The 25,180-nt window shown below is 35.8% G+C and overlaps 1 protein-coding gene across 1 annotated transcript in view; it reads right to left on the bottom strand.

Moving 5' to 3' along the window:
• Window positions 1-25,180, bottom strand: part of srcin1a (SRC kinase signaling inhibitor 1a) — a 115,303-nt gene that overhangs the window by 31,073 nt on the left and 59,050 nt on the right. Inside the window, exons 8-13 of the mRNA XM_073832441.1 lie at window positions 21,636-21,928; window positions 14,393-15,201; window positions 12,643-12,735; window positions 10,914-11,041; window positions 10,296-10,316; window positions 7,717-7,877 (exon numbers count right to left, since the gene is read on the bottom strand). Of these exons, the coding sequence (XP_073688542.1) occupies window positions 7,717-7,877; window positions 10,296-10,316; window positions 10,914-11,041; window positions 12,643-12,735; window positions 14,393-15,201; window positions 21,636-21,928 (1,505 nt within the window). The remainder of the gene's footprint in view (window positions 1-7,716; window positions 7,878-10,295; window positions 10,317-10,913; window positions 11,042-12,642; window positions 12,736-14,392; window positions 15,202-21,635; window positions 21,929-25,180) is intronic.

Here is a 25,180-nt window from a genome sequence, read left to right as displayed (position 1 = left end):
AGGACAAACATGGGACTCATGAACAACTATCACTAAACCAAAAAAAAAAAAAAACACAGCTATGGATTATTCAGGTAACAACAAATTATTAAGAATTAAGTGTATGTCAACTTTTTAACAGGGTGATTTTTATCAATTCAACTATTACTTTCTCTTGTGGACTACATGTCTTTTATGTGAAATATCTTATTCAGGTCAGTAACAGATAATAAATAACATGTATTTTGTATGATCCCTCTTATTTTGGTAAAATAATTAACATTTAGCAGATTCTGCAAGGTGTATTTAAACTTTTCAGCTCAATTGTAAAAAACAACTCAAAAAATAAACATAAAGGACCAGTTTGTAGGAAACAAGGATTATTTAAGATTCTGTACTGTCTATAGACCTCTAAGCAAACAAAGTAAATTAGTGGCAAAAATCATATTTCATTGCTTCCATTGAGAGAAATTCAGTCTTTCTAGAATCTTCCTTTCCTGTTTTTCTACTCTGTTTATTCAGAGAGTTGAGATGCGGGTGTTCACTCATGAATCACACCAGTACCTATCATTCCACAGTCAATTTTTATTAAAGCACTGCTGACTGAAAAGCTGACTTGATTTGGGGCCGGCTTCCTCTCTCTCTTCATCTATGTATCCCTGCTGGCCCATACCGTCTCATCATTGAGTATGATATTAAGAGTTATTGCCTGCCCTGCTATAGAAGTGAATCACACACAGCAGCAGCCGGAAAATTAATGACTAGTTGAACACATGCTCACTTACACATAAATACACACTTACACACACACTTAGACATACAAATACACAGTAGTGTAATAAATTCAGCATTCCCACACTTTACAATCAGTGAATTTTTATGATGTTCCAAGAATTTTTCAGTCACGTTTCATGTTTTTCCCCCTTCTTCCAAATAAGCACAATATGTGTGTACAGTATACTGTACATACTAGGGGTGTAACGATATGCCTAGGTCACGATACGGTACGTATCCCGATATTGGGTTCACAATAAGATACGTATCACGATATTTTGAACAAAAATTAAAACATGAAACTGAAAATCAAACAACAGATTTATTAAAAAAAATAATAATTTCAATTTCAATCAGTTTTACATACAAGGTCACATTTTAAGGTTTAATAAAAACCTTCTGTATTAAAATTAACAACAGATAAGGTCTGTCTGTCACTGAATTTTTTTTTTAAATTTAACATGATAGTGATAAAATTGTCAAGATGTCAAATTCTTTAAACCTGCTAGCGATGCAAGATTCTATGTGTGTGTGAAACAGAGTCCTACCCGACGGGTAAACCGCTATAACTGACGTAACGGTGGAATAATATTTATCTGTCAGGTGCAGTGCGGGTGACAGGCACGGGTATTTGCTCTTTGGACTCAATCCGGTACACGCTGACGCTGCTCTCAAACGGTCCCGTGCTTGTGTTCGCGCTCTGTCTGAAGACCGTTTAAAAGCCATTTCACATAGGACGCGTCAAGCGGTGGAATCTCTGAGCGGCTGCCGCTTTCTCTCATAGTGAAAGTGTTTTGCGGTCGAGCTGGTGTTCGCGACGCGGTCTCGGGGTAAACGTATTGCAAACAACAATGTCTCATTTTACTTTACAAAAACAAAATAAATGAAACGTGATGAAAATACTATATGTGTTATTTGCTATTTGTCATTTTATGGGACAATGACTAGCGTGGTTTTCATGTCAGACACAGTTTACTATGACATTTTACACATAATTGTATTTTTACTGCGCAGGCTGTACTACACGCATTTTCTGGATTTTTTTTTTCTTTATTAATAGCCTTTCTCCGTATTTTATGGATCATACAGCTCCGAAATGTTGCCATACTGCTGACTTAAATGAGGAGGGAGGGTCCGCAATCTCTGGGTTGGTTGCCATGTTTCCTCACGTTCTTCTTCAACTAGCTCAACTTTTGCAGGCAGGCGTCACATGATTGGAAAGGTAGTCACGGGGAGTGTCGCGATTCTCCCTTATCACACGATTTCGGTTTCATATCGCGTATCGTTACAGCCCTAATACATACAGTGCCTTGTGAAAGTATTCATACCACTTCCACGTTTTATGTTGCTGCCTTATGTTAAACTATTTTAAAGGAAATTTTTTCCACATTAATCTAAACTCCATGCACCATAACGACAAAGCAAAAATGTCACAACTTCATAAATGTATTAAAAATGAAAAAAAAAAAAAAAAAAAAAAAATTAAATAAGTACATTGCATAAGTATTCAGTACTTAGCTAAAGCACCGTTACAGTCTCAAGTTTTTTTGGGTATGATGTAACAAGATTTGCACACCAACATTTGGGCTTTTATTAGGACTTTCCAAAATCATACCCATTCAATTGAATTGAATTAAGGGTATGAATACTTATGCAATGGAATCATTTTTTTATTTTATTTTTTTTGCCATGATGGTGTATGCAGTGTTGATTGATGTGGAAAAAAGTAATTTAAAGCAGTTTAACATAAGGCAGCATAAAATGTGAAAAAATGAAGGGGTATGAATACTTTCCCAAGGCATTGTATACAACATTTTTCCTATTACAACATATTTTTAAATTTAATTTATTCCCATGATGGCAACACTAAAGTTTCACCAGTCATTACTCCAGTCTTGAGTGTTACATTATCCTTCAGAAATCATTCTAATATGCTGATTTGCCGCTCTAGAAAGATTTTTTATTATTACCAATGTTAAAAATGGTTGTTACTGTTTAATGTTTTAAAATATTTTAAACATGTTTTTCAGGATTCTTTGATGAATAGAAAGATCAACAGAACATCATTAATTTAAAATAGAAATGTATTTTAATAGTGTTTAAGTCTTTACTGTAACTTATGATTTAATGCATCCTTGCTGAATAAAAGTCTTAAATAAATCTCTTTCTATATACAGACTATGGTCAATTCAAATGAATTATTATATTTACATTTTTCTGTATATTTATTCATGCTAGGCTTTGAAATATTTAATGAGTTGAAACTACTCTTCAAGAGTGCAATCCATACAAAAATTATCGGTCACACTTTATTTTAAGGCCTAATTCTTGCTATCAACAATCACATCAACAAACTATGATCTTTGTCTCAAACGTTAAATTTGCTGCTTCCTAATAGTAAGGTAGTTGTTAAGTTGGTATTGGGTAAGATTATGGATGTAGAATATAGTCATACTAATAAACATATATAACATAAACAACTACTAATAAACAGCCAATATGTTAATAATAGGCTTGCTAATTATAACTAGTTAATAGTGTTAGCAAATTATTCCTAATTCTCATGCAGAAATTATAGATGACTAGGAAAGTCATGATAATTTATTGGTGTGGGATCCACATTTATAGACACAGCTCTCAAAGAGAAACGTCTAGCTGATGCAATTTTGTAGCTGAGCATATCTAGAAAAAAAATATTTTCCGCTGTAAAAATTTCCATGACTTTTTGAGGCTAGAAAAAATTATTTAAAAACTCCCTCACATTTCCAGGTGTTGCATGACTGTGGGAGCTCTGTAAATAAAGAACGGAAAGAATATGACAGACACACAATCCAATAGGATCTGTCAGACTGTTAGTGTGCCGTCTCCTCTCTGCTGGCGTTCAGCCCTCCCTAAAGCTCCCTGCACATCCTCCTTTTCTCTCCTCCTTCACACATGCACCAACACAAACACTTCCCTTTATCATATTCCTGTTCAACATGTCACCGTGATAATCTGACAGCTGCCCGTACAAGGAATTTCAACAGTTTACAGCAGTATCCATATGTATTTTTTTTCATACATTTTGCCCCATTCAGACATCAGATCCTATATCCATCCTGCTCATCAGAGACGAATGCTGTCTTGGGATAGTTGGCCCGTATCTAAAAAAATCTGACATTTTGACAGATACATTTCTGACTGATACAGTTTGTGAATGCTCTTATGTTTGCAAAGAACTTCCCTGTTCCCCATAGAGGTAACTTATCAAACATCCCTCTTCTCCCTCTTTTTTTGTCTGTTACTCTGTATTTCTGCACAACTTAACACACTGGTACTGAACACTAGCATTCAATATAAACTTTCTGTGAGTGATCTTGAATCCAGAATGTTCAGTGTAGCCTCAAACTTTTAGACCATCAGTAACAATCAAAAATATTCAAAAATATTTATACATCATCTGAAAGCTGAATAAATAAGCTTTTCATTGGTTATGATAGGAAAAAATGGGAAATTTGAGGGTGGATAAAAAATCTCAATATTGAGAAAATCGCCTTTAAAGTTGTCCAAATGAAGTTCTTAGGAATGCAATTTACTAATCAAAAATTAAGTTTTTTGATATATTTACAATAGGGCATTTACAAAATATCTTTATGGAACACAACCTTTATTTAATATCCTAATGATCCTAATGAAAAAAAAAATCAATAATTTTGACCCATTCAATGTATTGTTGGCTATTGCTACAAATATACCCGTGCTACTTAAGACTGGTTTTTGTCACATATGTGACCCTGGACCACAAAACCAGTCATAAGGTTAAATTTTACAAAACTGAGATATATACATCATATGAAAGCTCAATAAATAAGCTTTCTATTGATATATGGTTTGTTAGGATAGGACAATATTTGGCCGAGATACATCTATTTGAAAATCTGGAATCTAAGGGTGCAAAAAAATCAAAATACTGAGAAAATCACCTTTAAAGTTGTCCAAATTAAGTTCTTAGCAATGCATATTACTAATCAAAAATTACATTTTGATAGGTTTACAGTAGGAATTTTACAAAAAATCTTCATGGAACATGATCTTTACTTAATTTCCTAATGATTTTTGACATAAAAGAAAAATCAATAATTTTGACCCATACAATGTATTTTTGGCTATTGCTACAAATATACCAGTGCTACTTAAGACTGGTTTTGTCACAGGGTCACATATGTGATGCCACCTTTCTATACTGAACTCTAAACACGACTGAAACTGATGCATTTCCTCCTCTACACCACACACGCTGAAAACCATCAGGACATGGAGCAACAAATCTGCCGTAAATACCAGGTGAGGCCATTCAGCACGTCCTCTTTGTTTTTCACTACTGTGTGTAAATAAATTAGACTGTGAGATATCGTGAAGACTACAAATCGGCGCTGTTGTTCCTGCCGTCTGTGCCTTCTGTACCACCTTCTGTAAACACCTCCTTAAATCGTTTTCCCTGTCAGCAGGCAAACATGTAGACGGCTTGTAGTGTGAGGTGCAGGTTAGTGGAACATTTCCTACCCTAGCATTGTTCAATTCTTGATTCTGATTGGTTTACGCTCATTACAATATGGGTGTAAAGTATTTCCAGGTCTGCAGACAGCATTACAATGAACTTATAAGAGTGTTTAACCAATGTCTAGAGATAAGCACATGTACAAGTCATTTCCGTGGTATAAGTGGAATAACTGACACTGAACTGCTTAAGAATTGAAATTTAATGCACATCTAAGGTGTAACAGGCAATTGGCTTTGCATTTCGATCTCAAGTATGCATTCAATTTTCAATATTTCAGCAGTTTGTTGCCAACTATTCCTTACTTTGAGACTAAGGTCTTGTGATAATGAGAATGCCTTGCCTTCCAACTGTGTCAACAATGTGTGATTCTACATCTGAGGAGGTAAGGGAGCCAGTGTCTCCTCAAAATTTTAGATGAGAAAAAATGTAGTACAAACGACGCCATAGTAAAACAATTCCAATATTACAAAATATAACATTAAAAAGTATATAAATAACTTGTTTTTTAAAGAAAAAATGTCCAAAAGCAGGTAAAGTTACAGCGGTAGTTCACGTCTCTCTTGCCTCCCCTGAGTTTTAACAGACCCTCAAAGCATGCCGTGAATTTGGAGGGGGGTAATTGAGAATAAATGTGACCCTGGACCACAAAACCAGTCTTAAGTCGCTGGGGTATATTTGTAGCAATAGCCAAAAATACATTGTATGGGTCAAAATTATTGATTTTTCTTTTATGTCAAAAATCATTAGGAAATTAAGTAAAGATCATGTTCCATGAAGATTTTTTGTAAAATTCCTACTGTAAACCTATCCAAATGTAATTTTTGATTAGTAATTTGCATTGCTAAGAACTTATTTTGGACAACTTTAAAGGTGTTTTTCTCAGTATTTAGATTTTTTGCACCCTTAGATTTCAGATTTTCAAATAGATGTATCTCGGCCAAATATTGTCCTATCCTAACAAACCATACATCAATAGAAAGCTTATCTATTGAGCTTTCATATGATGAATATATCTCAGTTACAGTACATGATATGATCGGTTATGATAATCTGTGATGGTTCATGTGATAAATGCTGACTCTTGTGCGTGTTCTGCATTTACTAATCAGTTTGAATAAACAATATAATGGTGTTAATTGGAAGACTAATAAAAAAGTAAGTAAACAACTCACATACTTAGATATAAACACTTTTTTTTGTCAAAATAAGACTTAAAATAAAATGAAAACATGATCTGTGGGAGTTTTTAGTCAGTAATCAGCTTGGTGAAATTTAAAGTAAATCTCTGTGTCTATGACTAATATTTACAGAGCTTTGATGACTGATGATCTTAAAAATTCAAAAATAGTTAAAAGTTAACTATTAAAAAGATAGCTGGACATAAGTTCACAAATAAAATATATTGTTTAAACTGTTACTGCCTTGAGTTATTATTTTGGAAAAAATGTGAAATGCTTAAAAACACTTGAAACTTGATGAGATTCATACTTGGCTTTAATAAATAGAATATTGATTACATTGTAAATCTAAAACAGATTTTTTTTTTTTTTTTTTCGGATAGTGCTAGTAATGTTTATTTAACCAGGAAAATGCAACTGGGACGTGAATTTACATTTGATTAAAAAAAAAAAAAACTTTGATGACTTTGCCGCCTCACTTCAGAACACCACCATACACCACTGGTATATAGCTATCAAATTAATGTGAACTTGGGCAGTATTGGATTCTGTGAGACCTGATGTCAATAGAAAAGTTACACTTTTCTAAGTAGGAGCAAAATTACAATGTTTTGAACATCAAGAAACAATTGTTTCCCCAAAATTCAACAGAACTGGGCTGAATAATGACACTATTGCCTTCTGCAGAGCTGCTTACAGCTGAGCTGAATTTGTTTCATAACTGGCAAACTTTGTAACGTTTACATTGTTACCAAACTAAATTGAATCAACATTAACAAAATTGAGCTGAAGAATGACACTATTGTCTTTTGTAGAGCTGCTTACAGCTGAAATTGAATTTGTTTCATAAGGAATTCTGAAATATTAACACTTTTACTGCAAAGCTGCTTTTTGACACAATCTGTATTATACAAAGCACTACATAAATAAATATGATGTACCTTGACTCCCTGAAAGCCACGATAAGCCATAAAATGACAGTCAATAAGAACACCTTTGAAGTTTGATTTAAAGTTTCATAACCAGCTATGTGGAGCAGTCCAAATGAGATTACTACCTAGTGTGACGTGTCGAAAATAGAAACCGAGCAACTGACAAATTGTCTCGACATGCCACGCTGTTGATGGTCACCCACGGTGAGGACAAAAACTCAGATTAACATGATTTATCACATGCCGCTTTATCACGTCATGCCTGTTCAGGTACCTGCTGTGTGTCGAGATGCATGAGATTGTAACATCTTACCTGCATTTTACGAAGCTGTGCAAGCTGTTTGCGCAGATCGGTGGCATTCTGTTGTAGGTCGTGCAGGTGAAGCTGCATCTGTAGCCTGGAGACGGTGGAGGCCTGAGAGCCTCCGGATGAAGGCGGAGGCATCAGTGCCAGCGGGGCAGATGGAGTCAGCGCTAATAACCACAACACAGGACAAAGAGTCAACACTGTGAGCTCAAAAAACACACTCAATCAAATATGAATTATTTCGCACTTACCCATCTACACCAGCATTGTTTAGTCCTGTTTTTGGAGATCGACCTTACAACAGAGTTTAAGCTGCTTCCATCTACAACGAATATGTCTAATGCACAGAATGTGATATACAAAGCTGAATTTCTGCAGTGTCACATGATTCTTCAGAAATCAGTCTAATATGCTGATTTGCTGCTCAAGAAACATTTTGAGCTGCTTGTTTTTTAGTTTTTTTTTTTGGAAACCACTGCTAAATATGATTTTACATGGTCATTTATTTAGTTGGTTTATGAGGAGACCAAAGTACATTCCTCAGCATTCTCTACGCAAGCATTTTGCTCTTGATTTTGTTTCATTAGCTGTAAAAAGCTTTCTGTCTTAGTCGGTAAATGAAAACAAAGGGTAATATGAAATTGCTCAGCGAGTCTATTTTATTATGACCAAAATCACTTCATAATGTCATAATTATGATTTCCAAACTTGTTCCCAGGAGGATTTGAACGCAGTATTAGTTCCAGCCATGTTCTAACACATCTGGCTGTAATTTCAATCAAGTAAACCCCATGACCCTGGCTAAATAAATAGGGTTTGTTTGATTAGGATTAAGGCTAAACTCTGCAGGAAGGAAGATCTCCAGAAACCAGATGAAGGACTTTTGCTCGACACCCATCCATTTTTGTGTTTTAATGCAGAGTTACATTGACCCGCACACACACAAAGCGTGTTGTCACCTTCAGAACCCATTCAGGAACATGCTGTTAGTGAGGAATACAGAGAGACCAGCACTCTCCAGTCAGCTGTTTTTTTTAACAAAAGTGTACATGTACTGATTGCCTAAGATTCAGGAAATGTGAAAACCAACATATCCTGCCCACACTTCATTTTCAGTGTGTGAATGTGTCAAGTTTAGGAGTGAAAACAGACTGAGGGAGAGAAATATCTAGTGCAGGCAGGTCACAGAGGAGAGATACCGTAGAAAACTACAGTGGGAACAGGCAGTAAAGTGGTAGTTCACACAGAAGTGAAAATTCTGTCATTATTTTTAACTTTATGTTGTTCCAAACCTGTAATACCTTCATTCATCTTCGGAAAACAAATTAAGATTTTTTTGATGAAATCCAAGAGCTTTCTGACCCTGCATAGACAGCAAAACAACTGACATGTTCAAGGTCCAGAAATGTAGTAAGGACATTAAAAGGACGTTAAAATAGTCCATGTGACATCAGTGGTGTAACTGTAATTTTCTAAAGTGAGGAGATTACTTTTTGTGTGCAAAGAAAACAAAAATAATGACTTTATTCAACTATTTCTTCTCATCACCCTGTTGAAAAAAACAGCACAGGCTGGTTAGGTATGTTTTGAAGCATGGCAGCTGGTTTAAGATGGTCCTTATAAGTCATGAGCTGATTTAGGCTGTTCCTCAGTTGGTTATGAGGTGGTTTAAGCTGGTGATGTGTTGGTCCTAAGCTGGTCCTAAGAAGCAACTAACTTTCCACAGGACCTGCTTATAGCCAGTTCATAACCAACTTATAACCAGCTCATGATCACTAAGGACCAGCTTAAACAGCTCAAACTAGTTGCAATCCTTCAAAACAAACCTAACCAGCACATGCTGTTTTTTCAACAGGGCTGTGTCAGTCTTTGACGTGTTTGACCACGACTTGAAATTTTTGCCAAGCCTAACCTACTTGTTAAAGTTATTTCTGTTTTCTTTGCACAAAAAAAGTATTCTCATAGTTTCATAACCTTACGGTTGAACCACTGATGTCACATTGACTATTTTAACGATTTCCTTACTACCTTTTAGGGTCAAAAAGCTCTCAGAGTTCATCCAAAATACCTTAATTTGTATTTTGAAGGAGAATGAAGGTCTTACGGGTTTGGAACGACATGAGAGTGAGTCATTAATGACAGAATTTTCATTTTTGGGTGAACTAACGTTTTAAAGGAATAGTTCACACGATTTTGTGAACTACTAAAAATGGACAGTTTTGACTCACTCTCAAGTTACTTCAAACCTGTAATGTGGATAATCAAACAGTTGATGATATCCACTGTTTTCACACTTTGGGAAAGTAATGGCTACCGTCAAACGTTTGATTATCAACGTCCTTCAAAATACCTTATTTTGTATTCAATAGAAGAAAAAACTCATACAGGTTTGAAAAAACATGACGGTGAGTAAATAATGAATGTATTTTCTTTTTTTGGGTGAACTATCTCTTTAAATAAACAGAAGGATCACGTTTTCGTGTATATATATATACATATATATATATAAACAAACACGCCCACTACATACACCCGGAAAGACACGCCAATCCACATTAAATATGTCAGAGCAGAGACAAGGCTACCTTTCTTCTTCAGCCGGCCAGCTGTAACATACATTAGAAGCTTTCAGCTTGCAGTTAACTAAATAACCATCATAAAGTAAAGAAACAGAGTGCTGAATTGGACTTGTCGTGGATTTGATTCAAAAGGGGAGACTAGGACTTATGGGAAACTCTCTCAATGGCCCTTTACTGAGGAGCGAGTCGACTTAAACTCACCTCTCTTAACCGTGGAGAACCTTCAAAGACAAATCTAGCAAATCAAAACTCTGGCTGCAGCCTTTGAAGGCTTGGCCATGGATCAAGACGCTCTCTGAGGACACCGGTTATGGATTTGAGAAGGAACAAAATTGAAAACTAACAACAACAAAAAAAAAAAAGAGTACCAAGCAATATCCGTGAACACATCAAGGTTATTCTGACAAAAAAATAAAGAACAAAGGAGTGACAACAATTCAAGTGCACTCTGATAAATAATCACGTCTGGTGGTTTTAAGATCTCCACGTCAAAGGCCTGTCTGAGATCAGCAGTTTTTATACTTGGGCCAGACTGATCTACTAAGAACACAATATTCCAGGCATTAGTTTTACAGCCTGCCTCACAACTGCTTTGGACAACCATAAAGGAGTAGCCGGACTCACTTCCTGTGGCGGAGCCGTCGCTGGTGGATTCGGTCTTCTCGCTGGAAGAGAAAGGGAAGGGCCGTGAAAAGTCCGCCCCTTGGTCCGGAGGGCAGCCCGCCATCATGCAGAGACGCAGCAGGCCGCATCTGAGGATCATACAGCCATGATACTACCACTGTACTACAACACCTATTACTACACTGACACTACACTACTCTAACACGCACTGCGCTACAGCAAGACTACACTAGCCTTCTCTATGGCTAATAAAGTGTTACGCTATTTAACTTGTATAATGCTACTTTTATTATTACAATTTGTTTGAGTTAAAATAGTCATGTGACATCAGTGGTTCAACCGAAATGTTATAACTCTACAAGAATACTTTTTGTGCGCAAAGAAAACAAAAACAGCAACTTAATTAAATAATTTTTTCTCTTACGTTTCAGTCTTTGATGTGTGTTCATGAAAGTTCCACGACACATTTTGTTTTTGTTTTCTTAGCGCACAAAAATTATTCTTGTAGCTTTGTAACATGACGGTTGAACCACTGTTGGCACATTGACTATTTTAATGATGTCCTTACTACTTTTCTGGGCCTTGAACGTGTCAGTTCCATTGGTGTCTATGCAGATTCAAAAAGGTTTCTAATTTGATCAAAAATATCTTAATTTTGTGTTCCAAAGATGAACGAAGGTCTGAATTTGGAACGACATGAGGGTGAGGTTTTTCATTCTTTTTTGGTGAACAAACCATTTAACAGTGTCTTTTAGGCCTATTCGCACCAGTGTCAAGTATAAGCAAATTTCAGCACAATAAGATTTTGAACAAAATCCTTCTGAACACTAAGTGCACTGATTATCTGACTTTTTCCACTTTTTTGTTAATAAACTCTCTACTTTCTATCCTAACTCTATCTACTCTGAATTAAACGCCTTACTCTTTATATAATAATCGTATGATCTCTATTTAATGCTCTTTACTCAACACTCTTTTTGAGGTTTTTGAGAATCTAAAAATATTCATTTACTTTTCTAAAAAACTGACGTGAATGATTTGTCACATCGAATGTGAATGATAATAAATGTCCAGCAACATCGAAGCATCGGGTAAGAAAAGACTCATGGCCATCGCAGGACAAAAAAGACCACCAGCACAAACAATTTCAATACAAACACTTTACAGTCAGCAAGTGAAGAGATTTTTGCAAGCTTATGAAACATAAGAAAAGCCAATGGCTATATAGCAAACAAGAGAACACAAGATATTGCTGCATGATAGCAAAATGGTTCCATGAGAACAACAGTGAGCATGTGTGAAATGGTTGAATGTATTGTGTAAACTGGTGTTTTAGTTTTAAGGACATTTTACATGGTACGCAGTCTGTTTTCCATACACATGAGAGGTGGCATAGACCATGTTAGCAAAAAAAAAAAAAAACCCCATTGCTTTAGCTCAATACTAACAAAGCATCTCTAAATTGTGATTACTGTAAATTATGAAAAAATGTAACTACAAAATGCTATTTATTTTTCTATAAAAATTTGACTGTGTCAACTCACATTTGCTGTGCAACATGTACAATTGCCTTTATGTGTCAAATGCTTATTGTGACTGCCTTATCAGAAGCTTGTACGAGTGGGATGGCATTTATAGGTTGGTTGTCAATGTAAGTGAGCATCTGATTGGCCTTGGTTCCATGTAAATGGATCATAGATGGCTTTGTGGATGTATAGTTATGTCTTACGTGCTGTCGCTGTCTGGTGCTCGGGTTAGGACGCTCTGAACCAGTCCAGTCAGACTGGCTATCTGCTTTTCCATTGCCTCCATACGATCCCTGCTAACGACACAGATAGAAAATGTATAAGTTTACATTGCTTTAACATACATTTTCCAGCATCTAGTTTGTAGATCATCTATTACTGGCAGTCAAATCTGTCCAAAGACAGCAACATTTCCCCTAACCGGATTGCCTAGAGCAGGGGTGTTCAATCCTGATCGTGGAAAGCCAATGTCTAGTTATCTTTAAAGGAATAGTTCACCCAAAAACGAAAATTCTGTCATTAATTACTCATCCTGATGTCATTCCAAACCCATCCGTTTATATTCAGAACACAAATTAAAATATTTCTGATTAAATCCAAGAGCTTTCTGACCCTGTATAAAAAGCAACACAACTACCACATTCAAGGTCCAAACAGGTAGTAAGGACTTTGTTGAAATAGTCCATGTGACATCAGTGGTTCAACCGTAATATTATGAAGCTATGAGTAAAACAAAAATAACGACTTTATTCAACAAGACCTTCTCTTCTGTGTTAGACTCTTAATTTGTTTTCTAAAGAGGATTGAAGGTCTTACAGTTTTGGAACAGAATTATGACAGAATTAAAATTTTTGGGTGAACTATCCCTTTAAGACCTTGATTACTGGACAGTGGCTCACAAGAAGCAGGATTTGAGACCTCAGTCAAGACAATGGCAAAAATAAATAAGGCAAACAAGTTCTTACGAGTGCATTCTATATAATCATGTTGGTTTCAAATTATTTTGAAATGACTAATGAATGACTAATTCATTAATAACTAATGAATAATGTCATGTGGTGTAACTATGAAGTGAACAACAATAACATGTGTTCCTAAATAAATACTTTCCCAAAAAAAAATAAATAAATAAAGGGATCAAATTATCTAATTTTTATAAGATGTACTGATGTTGACCCAGTCATTAGGGCCTGTAAGGCTTCTCTCTATGATATAATTACCTTTTTTGTTGTTTGTTAATTGAAAAGGAAAACATCTTTTAAATTGTAATAATATTTATTAAATTGTAATAATATTGTAATAAACATTATGTTTTTCTGTATTTTTGATCAAATAAATGCAGCCTGGGAAAGCATAAGAAATATATTTTTTGATTAAAAAAATATTTTTCTTACCATAAACACTGTTTATTGATTTGTGTTTAGAGTGCGTAGACCGGCGCACAGTTCTTGTCAATGAAGAAGTGCATAAATGTGTCAATGGACAACAAAACCATGGAGTCATAAGGGTCAATTTAAAAAAAATTAAATTTATACATTATCTGAAAGCTAAATAAGCTTTTCATTGATGAATGGTTTGGATAGGATACGACAATATTTGGCGAGATATTATTATTTGAAAACTATTTGAAAATCTGGAATCTGAGGGTGCAAAAAAAAAATATAAACACTGAAAAAAACACCTTTAAAGTTCTGAAAATGAAGTTCTTAGCAATGCATATTACTAATCAAAAATTAAGTTTTGATATATTTACGGTAAGAAATTTACAAAATATCTTCATGGAAAATGATCTTTACTTAATATCCTAATGATTTGTTGGCCTAAAAGAAAAATTGATCATTTTGACCCATAAAATGTATTTTTGGCTATTGCTACAAATATACCCGTGCTACTTAAGACTGGTTTTGTGCTTCAGGGTCATAAATAACCTCATGTACTTTTGCTAATGCTCACCGTGTGTCCGTCTCGCCCCCAGACAATGATGACCCAAATCCAGATCCCTTCCCGTCTCCTAGGGGTTCGGAACTGGAGCTGGGTCTGGACTTTGGACTCTCCACAAACACTGAAGAGGAAGCAGAGTCTTTGCGGAAGGTGGTTCTCACAGGTGACCCTCGGCTGGGAGACCCAGTGAATGAATCCCTCTCGCGAAGCTGCACGTCAGGAATCTTCTGTGGAGAAGAGGGCGGCAGACGAAAGCCCATGCCCAGTGTGGAGCTGTTGTAGGTATCAGAATATAGAGAACCTCCAGGCTTATACAGGCTGTCCTCCAGGTCATTTTGCAGCGCTGCAGCTGAGTATGTACTGAGAGACCGGACCGAACCTCTGCGGTACAGACCTCCTGACACCGGAAAGCCGAAGGGGTCGGCGATGGTGGCCAGTGACTGAGTAGAAGCGATACTTAGCCGACCCTCGTGCACCAAGCTGTAGGGATCAGCATAAAGACCTTCATTCTTCAAGAGGACCATGCTTTTACCAGACATCTCCTCGTCGGGTTTGACATCACGCCGCTCCAGGATGGCCGAGGAAGAAGGGGTTAGGCCTTGAGCCTGTGCATGAGAGGGAGAAGGGTGGTGGGAGTGGGACGGATGCTGGGGACCCTGTTGGTGAGGGTGACCCGGACCAGCAAAAGAAGGGGGACGACCTCCGCTGTAGGAGAGGCGGGATCGGGAAGGGGAGCCAGAGGACGGAGAAGCAGTAGAGGAAGGGAGAGTGTTGAGGCGACGGGTGGGTGAAGAATCCCGGGATGAGTAAACCATCTCTCTCTATAATAAGACAGAGAAAAAAAATGAGAATTTTATGAATATGAGTCACAGAAGAAGAAAAATTGAATACATGAACATACTGTAGAAAACATTAAGGGATGTCTTTCCGTGAAGGGAGTACCATTTGTGTTCATACTATTACAAGTGAAAACTTAAAGGAGAAGTTCACTTCAAGAACAAAAATTAACAGATAATTTACTCACTCCCTTGTCATGCAAGATGTTCATGTCTTTCTTTCTTCAGTCATAAAGAAATGATGTTATTTGAGGAAAACATTTCAGGATTTCTCTCCATGTGGTGGACTTCTATGGTGCCCCCAAGTTTGAACTTCTAAAATGCAGTTTAAATGCAGCTTCAAAGGGCTAAATGATAAGATAAGAAGGGTCTTATCTAGCAAAATGAATATAATAATTAGTATAATATTATTTTCTAAAAAAAAATAAAAATACAATTTCTATACTTTTTAACCTCAAATGCTCATCTTGTCTAGCTCTGTATGAACTCTGTGCATTCCGGGTGAATACAGTTAGGGTATTTATATGCTTTTTAACCTTAAATGCTTGTCTTGTTTAGCTCTGTGTGAACTTTGTGCACTCCGGTTCAATACAGTTAGGGTATGTTGAAAAACTCATTTTCTCCTCTAACTTCAAAATCATCCTACATCACTGCAGAAGTACGAACCCAGTGTTTACAAAGTGAACGTGCAAGGAGGGTCAAACACCCTTTACAAAAAAAAAACAACAACAGTGATGTAGGATGATTTTGAAGTTAGAGGAGAAAATGAGATGGGAGTTTTTCGACATACCCTAACTGTATTGAACCGGAGTGCACAGAGTTCACGCAGAGCTAGACAAGATGAGCATTTAAGGTTAAAAAGCATATAAATTGTCTTTTCTTTTTTTTTTTTTTTTTTTTTAGAAAATAACCAATCGTTTTGCTAGATAATACCCTTCTTCCTCGGCTGGGATCGTTTAGAGCCCGTTGAAGCTGCATTTAAACTGCATTTTGGAAGTTCAAACATGTGGACACCATAGAAGTCCACTATATGGAGAACATTCCTGAATTTTTTTCCTCAAAAACCATAATTTCTTTACGACTGAAACAAGGAAGACATGAACATCTTGGATGACAAGGGGGTGAGAAAATTATCTGTAAATTTTTACGTTGAATTTACTCACCCCCATGTCATCAAAAATGTTCATGTCTTTCTTCAGTCAAAAAGAAATAAAAGAGGAAAACATTCAATGTAGTGGACTTCAATGGAAGCCAATGGTTTGAAAGTCCATATTGCAGTTTCAATGCAGTTTCAAAACTACACAATCTCAGTCGAGAAATAAGGGTCTTATATAGTGAAATGATAGTTATTTTCCCAAAAAACTGAAATCTATATACTTTTTAACCACAAATGCTTATCTTGCACTAGCTCTATGAAGTATACGACTTAATGCATTACATAATCATGTTGGAAAGGTCACACGTGATTAGTTCTTCATCTGTGTACTGTGTTAAAAAAGGTAAAGTAGGGCGAAAAACTCAACATCTCAATTTCTCCTCCAACTTCAAAATTGCCTGACATCGTTGTTTTAGCTTTTTTTGTAAAGGGCGTTTGACTTTAGTTGCATGTTCGCCTTGTAAATACTGGGTCGGTACTTTCGTCTACATCACGTGTGATCTTTCTAACGTGACTGCGTAATGTGAAGTCATGAACGCATAAATGCAAGACCAGCATTTGTGGTAAAAAAATATAATTTTTTTTTAATTTTTAGAAAAATGACCAACCGATTCCTCGGCTGTAGAGCCCTTTGAAGCTGCACTAAAAAAAAATAGAAAAATTTTATTCTGGAGAGAACTAATCCTTTAAATATATTAATTCAGAATTCAGACAAGATCTGTCAAGCATTACATTACTTTGCATTACATTACAAATATAACTTTTTCTAAAAGTGTTTGTTTTCTATTATTCATAATAGAATGTTTAAAATCCTACAGAAATCTATAGTAATAAGCACCTTTTTTTTTAAAAAAAACTGAAAAGCCACCTGTTTAGTTGAATAATTCAGTAACATTTATAATTAGAAGTGTTAAAGAAATTTGCCAAAAATCATTCAAAAGTGAAAATGTGCTACTGACAAATCAAACTTCTCAAAGCACAAACAATCCTCTGAGGTTTAGCACGAAACCAAGAGCGGATCGCTAGACTCATTGCCCCTATTCTCTCCTTCTCTCTCACCCTTTCTTTTCATCTGTCTGTAATTCAACTCCGGGGAGCTCCATTCACCCTATTCACTCCTTTCACCCAGCCTAGCTAAAGCTACTGGCATAACATTGGATTACATGACACTGTATTCAGATTTCACTACCGCTTCTGAGTGAGCGCATATACTTTACTAAGCTACAATGAGCAGAAGGAAGAGCTTTTAAACTCTCCATTCACAAAGACCAGGAAACCCACACTCATCTAATAGATCCTTTTTTCTGCCTTGTTGCGTCTGTATCTTTCATTCTCACCTTTCCTGTGCTATGTCCTGCATATCATTCTATATATTTTACATCTGCTTGTCACTTAACTTGCATTTATTCCATGGCTTGTTTTGTTTTATCTTAAAGTACTTTTCTTTATATTTCTTGTTTCTTTTCCTTCCCCTCTTCGTCTATGCTCCCTTTTGTTCCCCTACTCTATAGTCAAACTTACTGAAGCATTACAGAAATATAGCTTGTTAGACCGCATACATGGACACACTAACGCGAATGCAAGTACACACTCCAGGGAGCAGTTGACAGGTTCTGTCCAGAGTTCTGCTGATGACAGTGAAATGGGCTTTATATATTCACTCACACACACACAAACAGCAAAGGGCTGTGGAGTTTCAACTCGAGTAGTAATTTGAATAAATTCAAAGTAGTCAAAAGGTGCAATGAGCTTGTCACTGCAGGCTGCCACTTCGGAACCGATTTTATTTGATTTAAAATATGAAAGCAGCAATTAACCTAAAAAAACTAAAGTTCCATTTTAGAGTGTTGAATTTTTGTACAGTATTTTTAATTTAAAACAGAAAATGCACAATCACTCTCACACACACACACACACACACACACACACACACACACACACACACACACACACACACACACACACACACACACTGCATAAACACTTGGGATGGGAATTATAAGTAATGAAACCAGGTGAAATTTTTCAAACTGGGGTCCTAGTGTGCTGTAAGTGCACGCTAGGAGGTCCTATTTTTTTGGACTAGCAAAGTGAACATGATTAATTAAGTTCTATTTAATCATTTTAATGCATTAAAATGAATATTATTGCTGTTTTATTTTATCTAATCAGATACCATTTAAATTTTAATTAAACATAATTATTTAATCCTATGGGCAGTTTAAAAGTTTGACATTCCTCCAAAAGTGGGTAGATAAAAAAAATACTCAACTTAAAAGTAAACATTTTCAGACAATATTTTTATTATTTGTGACCCTGAACCACAAAACCAGTCTTAAGTAGCATGGGTATATTTGTAGCAATAGCCAAAAATACATTGTATGGGTCAAAATGATCGATTTTTCTTTAATGCCAAAAATCATTAGGATATTAAACAAAGACCACAACATTCCATGAAGACATATTTTGTACATTTCCTATCATAAATTCATCAAAACCTAAGTTCTGATTAGTAATATGCATTGCTTAGAACATTTGGACAATTCAAAGGTGATTTTCTCAAAATGTTGATTTTTTTTGGACCCTCAGATTCCAGATTTTGAAGGAGTTTTAGTTAAACACTGTCTTATAACTAACCATACTTCAATGGAGAGCTTATTTATTTAGCTTTCAGATAATGTATAAATCTCAATTTTGAAAAAATTGACCCTTATGACTGATTTTATGGTCCAGAGTCACATTAATTTTCAAAAGAAAAAAAAGAAACAAAGAATTAAACAAAATGTGAAAAATAAAAATAAAATTGTTAAAAAAAAAAAATCGGCGCAGATAGCCTTGTTGGCAGTGCACCAACATACAGCGTCATTGCGCTCCGGGCATCCCATGTTTAAATCCTGATTCGAGGAACTTTCCCAATCCCGCCTCCTATCTCTCTCCCACTTCGCTTCCTGACTATTCTGATCTGTCCTATCACATTAAAGGCAAAAATGCCAAAAATAAATCTTTAAAAAAAAAACTTAAAAATAAATTTTTGAATTTTAGAAATGTTGTCTTTAAAATATCACACCTAATAATATTGCTTTCATAAATAAATACATATACAGTGCCCTCCACAAATATTGGCACCCTTGGTAAATATGAGCAAAGGCAGCTGTGGAAATAAATCAGCATTGTTTATCCTTTTGATCTTTCATTCAAAACATAATAAATGGAAAGTTGGGGGGAAATGTTGGCCACAATTACTAGCACCTAATTATTATAAAGTCCTTTTCCCAAGATAACAGCTCTGAATCTCTCCTATAATGCCTGATACGTTTGCAATACACCTGGCTAAAATCAGAGGCCATTATTTCATACAGAATCTCTCCAGATTCTTTAGATTCACAGCTCTATGTTGGTGCTTCCCCTCTTCAGTTCACCCCACTTATTTTCTACAGGGTTCAGGTCAGGGAACTGGGACGGCCATGGCAGAAGCTTCATTGTGTCCTCAGTGACACATTTTTTGTGTTTTGATGTTTGTTCTGGATCATTGTCCTGATGGAAGATCTAGCCACGACCATAACAGAGGCAGTCAGGTCTATATATATATATTTTTTTTTTTATCTATTGGTATCTGATTGAAATAATGATGCCATGTATCTAATCAAGATGTCCAGGATCTCTGGCAGAAAAACAGGCCTACAATATTAAAGATCCTGCAGTATCTTTAACTGTGGGCATGGGGTACTTTTTATCCCTGTTTGCACTAAACCCATCTTCAGTGTTTGCTGCCAAAAAGCTCTTTTTTTTGGTTCATCTGATCATAGAAGCCAGTCCTATTTGAAGTTCCAGTCATATCTGACAACTGAATAAGCTGGAGTTCATTTTTGGATGAGTAAGCAGGATTTTTCTGAAAACGAAACAACATGTGGTGATGTAGGGGCTATGTGACCGTTTTTTAGGCTTTCTAGCCGCAAGACTCAACTAATATCTGCAGTTCTCCAGCTGTGATCCTTGAAGAGTCTTTGGCCACTGAAACTCTCCTCCTTAGCGTGCATTAGGACTATATAGACACATGTCCTCTTCCAGGCAGATTTGTAACATTTGCTGTTGATTGGAACTTCTTAATTATTCTTAATTATTATCAATGCTTTAGCTCTATTCTTGGATCAGAACGATATTCTTTGGTTTTACTCCTTGTGATGGACGATTAAGGGAGTTTGGCCTTTGTGCTCCTCATAATTATAATCCTGTGCAACAAAGTCATGGCTGGACAATTTCATGCTCATAGTTGCCCTGGTGTAATATAAATCGTAAATATAAATATATATTTATTTATTACTTTGCTCATATTTACCAAGGGTGCCAATATTTGTGGAGGGCACTGTAGCTGTCTTTATATTTTATGACAGAATCATTATACTTTATACCTAGTCCATAAAGTTTGAAAACCCCTGAATTAAGTAACTCTTTTAGTGTGTAAATATTTACTGGTCCTTAATATACACTAAATAAATTAAACATTAACAATATTGTATTACATTTTGTTACACCAAAAATCTGTTGTGGATGTAAATCTTTAGCCTATAAATCTTTAGCACCTCGTTATCATACAAACAAGCAGTCAGTGATTAATTACACTGATTTAAGTCTAAATGAGTTGAAAACCTATTCTACTTTCCCAACCCTGACAACACACACACTCAGACATCTGTGCACGCATGCAGTACACCCCACACAAACAAACATTTGCATACATTAACAGACTAATGTCTAATGTTAGCCGAGAGACTTGTGTCTAAAAGCAGAGAGTATGAAATGGTAAAGACGTCTCACACTAGAGAAGTAAAAACGAACATTTGATCAACAGAGTGACGCAAGATGATTGCATTTCAAAGTCAACCCACATCAAACTCCTGTGGTAGCACAGCAAGCTCACAAAGTGAAACGAACTCCCAAGTGATGTGCCAAAAACTGTGCATAATTCAAAAACCTCCAAGTTCAAGAACATCCAAATCTGAAAGACGTCGCTCAATGGATCAAACAACGGGTACTTCCCTTTAAAATATTTAACACGCAAAAAAGAACCGTGGTGTCAATTTGAAAGTTCGGTCTGCCTTTCATCTCACCACATACTGAGATCTACATCCTTAACCTTCTGATTTCTTATTTTGTCTTGGAAAACATTCTTTAAATATGGATCATTCTTGGTGCCTTCTTTTACCCATAAGCCAATGTTGAGACAATATAAGATGGCAAACAATGTGCAAAAGGAATATCTCACCCTGAGGTCTCCGTTGGCCAGATGTGCCGCAGGATAGGAGGCATAGATGGGCTCTTTGCGATAGATTTTAATGATACTGCGGTCCTGTATGTCCCTCACGTCCTCCAGCTCGTAGAAGACGTTCCTCGCTTCGTCTTTGATCAAGATGGCTGTGTTCGGGGACTTCAGCATTCCCGCTGTCAGCTTCTGAGGGAACATGTGCACGATGAGTGCATGCAAGGTCTCCAGACTGTTGAGCTCGTGAGTGATATGAACGCGTCTGGTCTCATCTCCAAACTGCAGGAAAAGGACACCTGGGGAAAGAAAAAGAGAAAAGTAAGAAGAAAGTCAGGAAAGACCACCATGTTGAAGAAACAAATGGTGAAAAATACACTCCTAAATGTAAGATTTATGCATTTGAATGACGTATACAGTTGAAGTCAAAAGTCAGCATGCACCTTGCAGAATCTGCAAAATGGTAATTATTTTATCGAAATAAGCGGGATCATACAAACTGCTTGTTATTTTTATTTAGTGCTGTCCTGAATAACATATTTCACATAGAAGACGTTTATAGATAGTCCACAAGAGAAAATAACAGTTGAATTTATAAAAAATGACCTTATTCAAAAGTTTGCATACCCTTGATTCTTAATACGGTGTTGTTACCTGATTGATCCACAGCTGTGTGATAGTTGTTCATGAGTTCCTTGTTTGTCCTTAACAGTTAAACTGCCTGCTGTTCTTCAGAAAAATCCCACAAATTCTTTGGCTTTTCAGCATTTTTGTGTATTTGAACTCTTTCCAACAAAGACTGTATGATTTTGAGATCCATCTTTTCACACTAAGGATAACTGAGGGACTCATAGGCAACTATTACAGAAGGTTCAAACGCTCACTGATGCTCCAGAAGAAAAAATGATGCATGAAGAGCTGGGGGGTGAAAACTTTTGAACGGAATGAATATGTGTACATTTTTCTTATTTTGCCTAAATATCATATTTTTTTCCTTCAGAAGCTACAGAAAATATTCACATTTTCCCCAGAAAACAAAATAATTTACACTTACAAATTCAAATAAATTGTGTAATCTGAAGGATTTCTCTGAAGAACAGCGGGCAGTTCAACTGTTGAACAACTAGCACAAAAAAATAAATAAAAAAAATAAAATCCACAGGTGTGGATCATTCAGGTAACAACACAGTATTAAGAATCAAGTGTTAACCCTTGAACAGGGTAATTTTTTTTATAAATTCATCTATTATTTTCTCTTGTGGACTATATGTAAACATATTTTATGTGAAACATCTTATTCAGGTCAGTACTAAATAAAAAATAACATGCATTTTGTATGATCCCTCTTATTTTGGTAAAATAATTAACATTTTGCAGATTCTGCAAGGTGTTTGTAAACTTTTGACTTCAATTACACAATATGCATGTTTATACATTTCTCATTAATAAATCCAATGTGTTTTAGTCTCGTACATTTAAACTGAATCTTGTTCCATTTTCAGAACACAAATTAAAATATTTTGGAAGAAATCCAAGATCTTTTTGACCCTACATAGACAATGATGCAACTGCGACATTCAAGGCCCACATAGGTTGTAAGAACATTGTCAAAATAGTCCATGTGACATCAGTGGTTTAACTGTAATGTTATGCTACGAGAATACTTTTTGTGCTCAAAGAAAACAAAAATAACACTTTCCAATTGATCTACAGTGGGCAAAACCTCTCCTCTCCAATTTACAAGGACTTTCAATTTACAAGGACTTTTATTCTCTTCTGTGTTCTCTTCTGTCCCTTCTGTTACTCTAGTGAATGAGCGTCGAAGACTGACACAGAAGAGAAGAAATTGTTGAATAAAGTAATTATTTTCTTTTTTTGCGCAAAAAAGTACTTGAGTAGCTTAATAAAATTACGGTTGAATCACCAATGTCACATGGACTATTTTAACAATCTCCTTACTACCTTTCTGGGCCTTGAACGTGTCAGTTGTGTTGCTGTCTATGAAGGATCAGAAAGCTCTCAGTTTTCATCAAAAATATCCTAATTTGTGTTCTGAAGATGAACAAAGGTCTTACAAGTTTGGAACGACATTTACGTGAGTAATTAATGACAGAATTTAATTTTGGGGGGGAACTATCCCTTTAAATGAATGCATTTTGAAAATGATTATTTAAACAAACAAATAAACACAAATTTCTAATAACAAACTATGCCATTACTGATAACTGACAAAAAATGCGTGACAAGTATCACATTAGTATATTAGTTTGTGAATGTTTAAACCAAAATGCATGTCAATTTGGCAATTAAATTACATAAATCTTAAATTTAAAAAAATATATTTTTTAAATGTTGCAAAACGCTATGAGAAAGACTGACAGATTTTAGGAGGCATGTCATCAACAGAAAGTCTCTCATACAGGGCTTCTGAACTCCTCCTGCAGACTTTTTGTCATCAGTTTTTGTCACTTTATCTTGGCACACTTCACCTAAACGGGGCAGCAGGCGATCCTAAAGTTCCTGCTGATGGGACAATAATCTCTCTGTGGGGAACAGCTCCAACTGAATCACTTTCAACAAATACTGTGCGCTTGCTGCTAACATGCACTCAGCTATAAAAGTTCAACAACACTGTATCACGGCTAAGAGATACTTCGCACCATGGAAACCAAAGCTAAAAAAAACTAACTGTTGAAGGTCAGTTCATCTGAATACATTGTACTGCTGTAATTAAAGCCACTGCTATTAAATATCAACAAGTAGAAAACATTTCACGGTATCTAATTGCAGGACAGTGAAATGTCATCTGCTACCAAAAGCAAACTAGAACTGTGGAGCACATGTGTAAAGGACAAAGAATTGCTTTTTTTTCTTCCACTGATTCATTTATACCATCCAATCATTCAAACAAAGAGATGACCCAGACTGCAAATGAAAAACAGGAGAATGTGTTTAATTATTGTGAATCTCACTCAACTGGAAAGCTGCTCGCACCATACAAGAAGTGATGTAGCACTTTGTCACATTACTATTAAAATATAGCACAGATATTTCCCGAGGTTAATTTGATGATGTTTAATCAATGCAGCTTGAACCTTTCCTGTGCATTGAGTTATTTAGAAGGAAATGTTTATCATAATGAATACTTAATTGTCTGAGAAACTTTCTGCATAACCTTTGGGTTAATGTTTGCATTTTAACAAAGCATTTTGATTTTGATTTGGGCCCTGAAATTGTTTTGAAATAGTTTCTCAAGTGGCTTAGAGGCACTGCTATTAAATGTAAATTGGTTATATAGTAACAGTTCAGAAAAGTTTCAGTTTGAAAGTTACAAAAAGTTGACTGGATGAAAAAGAGGCACTAGTGAAGTTTCATTTTTTTTATTATTTATGAGCTTTGTAGGCCATTATGGCCCGGTTTCACAGACAGGGCTTAGACTAAGCCAGGAATAGGCCATAGATCAATTAGGACATTTAAGTAATTTTTATAAACATGCTTAGAAAAAAACATTACTGGTGTGCATCTTAAAACAAAACAAAAAAAGGCACTGA

Source organism: Garra rufa, chromosome 1 (genome assembly GCF_049309525.1).
Source record: "Garra rufa chromosome 1, GarRuf1.0, whole genome shotgun sequence".
Classification (NCBI taxonomy): domain Eukaryota; kingdom Metazoa; phylum Chordata; class Actinopteri; order Cypriniformes; family Cyprinidae; genus Garra; species Garra rufa.
This window is presented reverse-complemented; position numbering and strand designations above follow the sequence as displayed.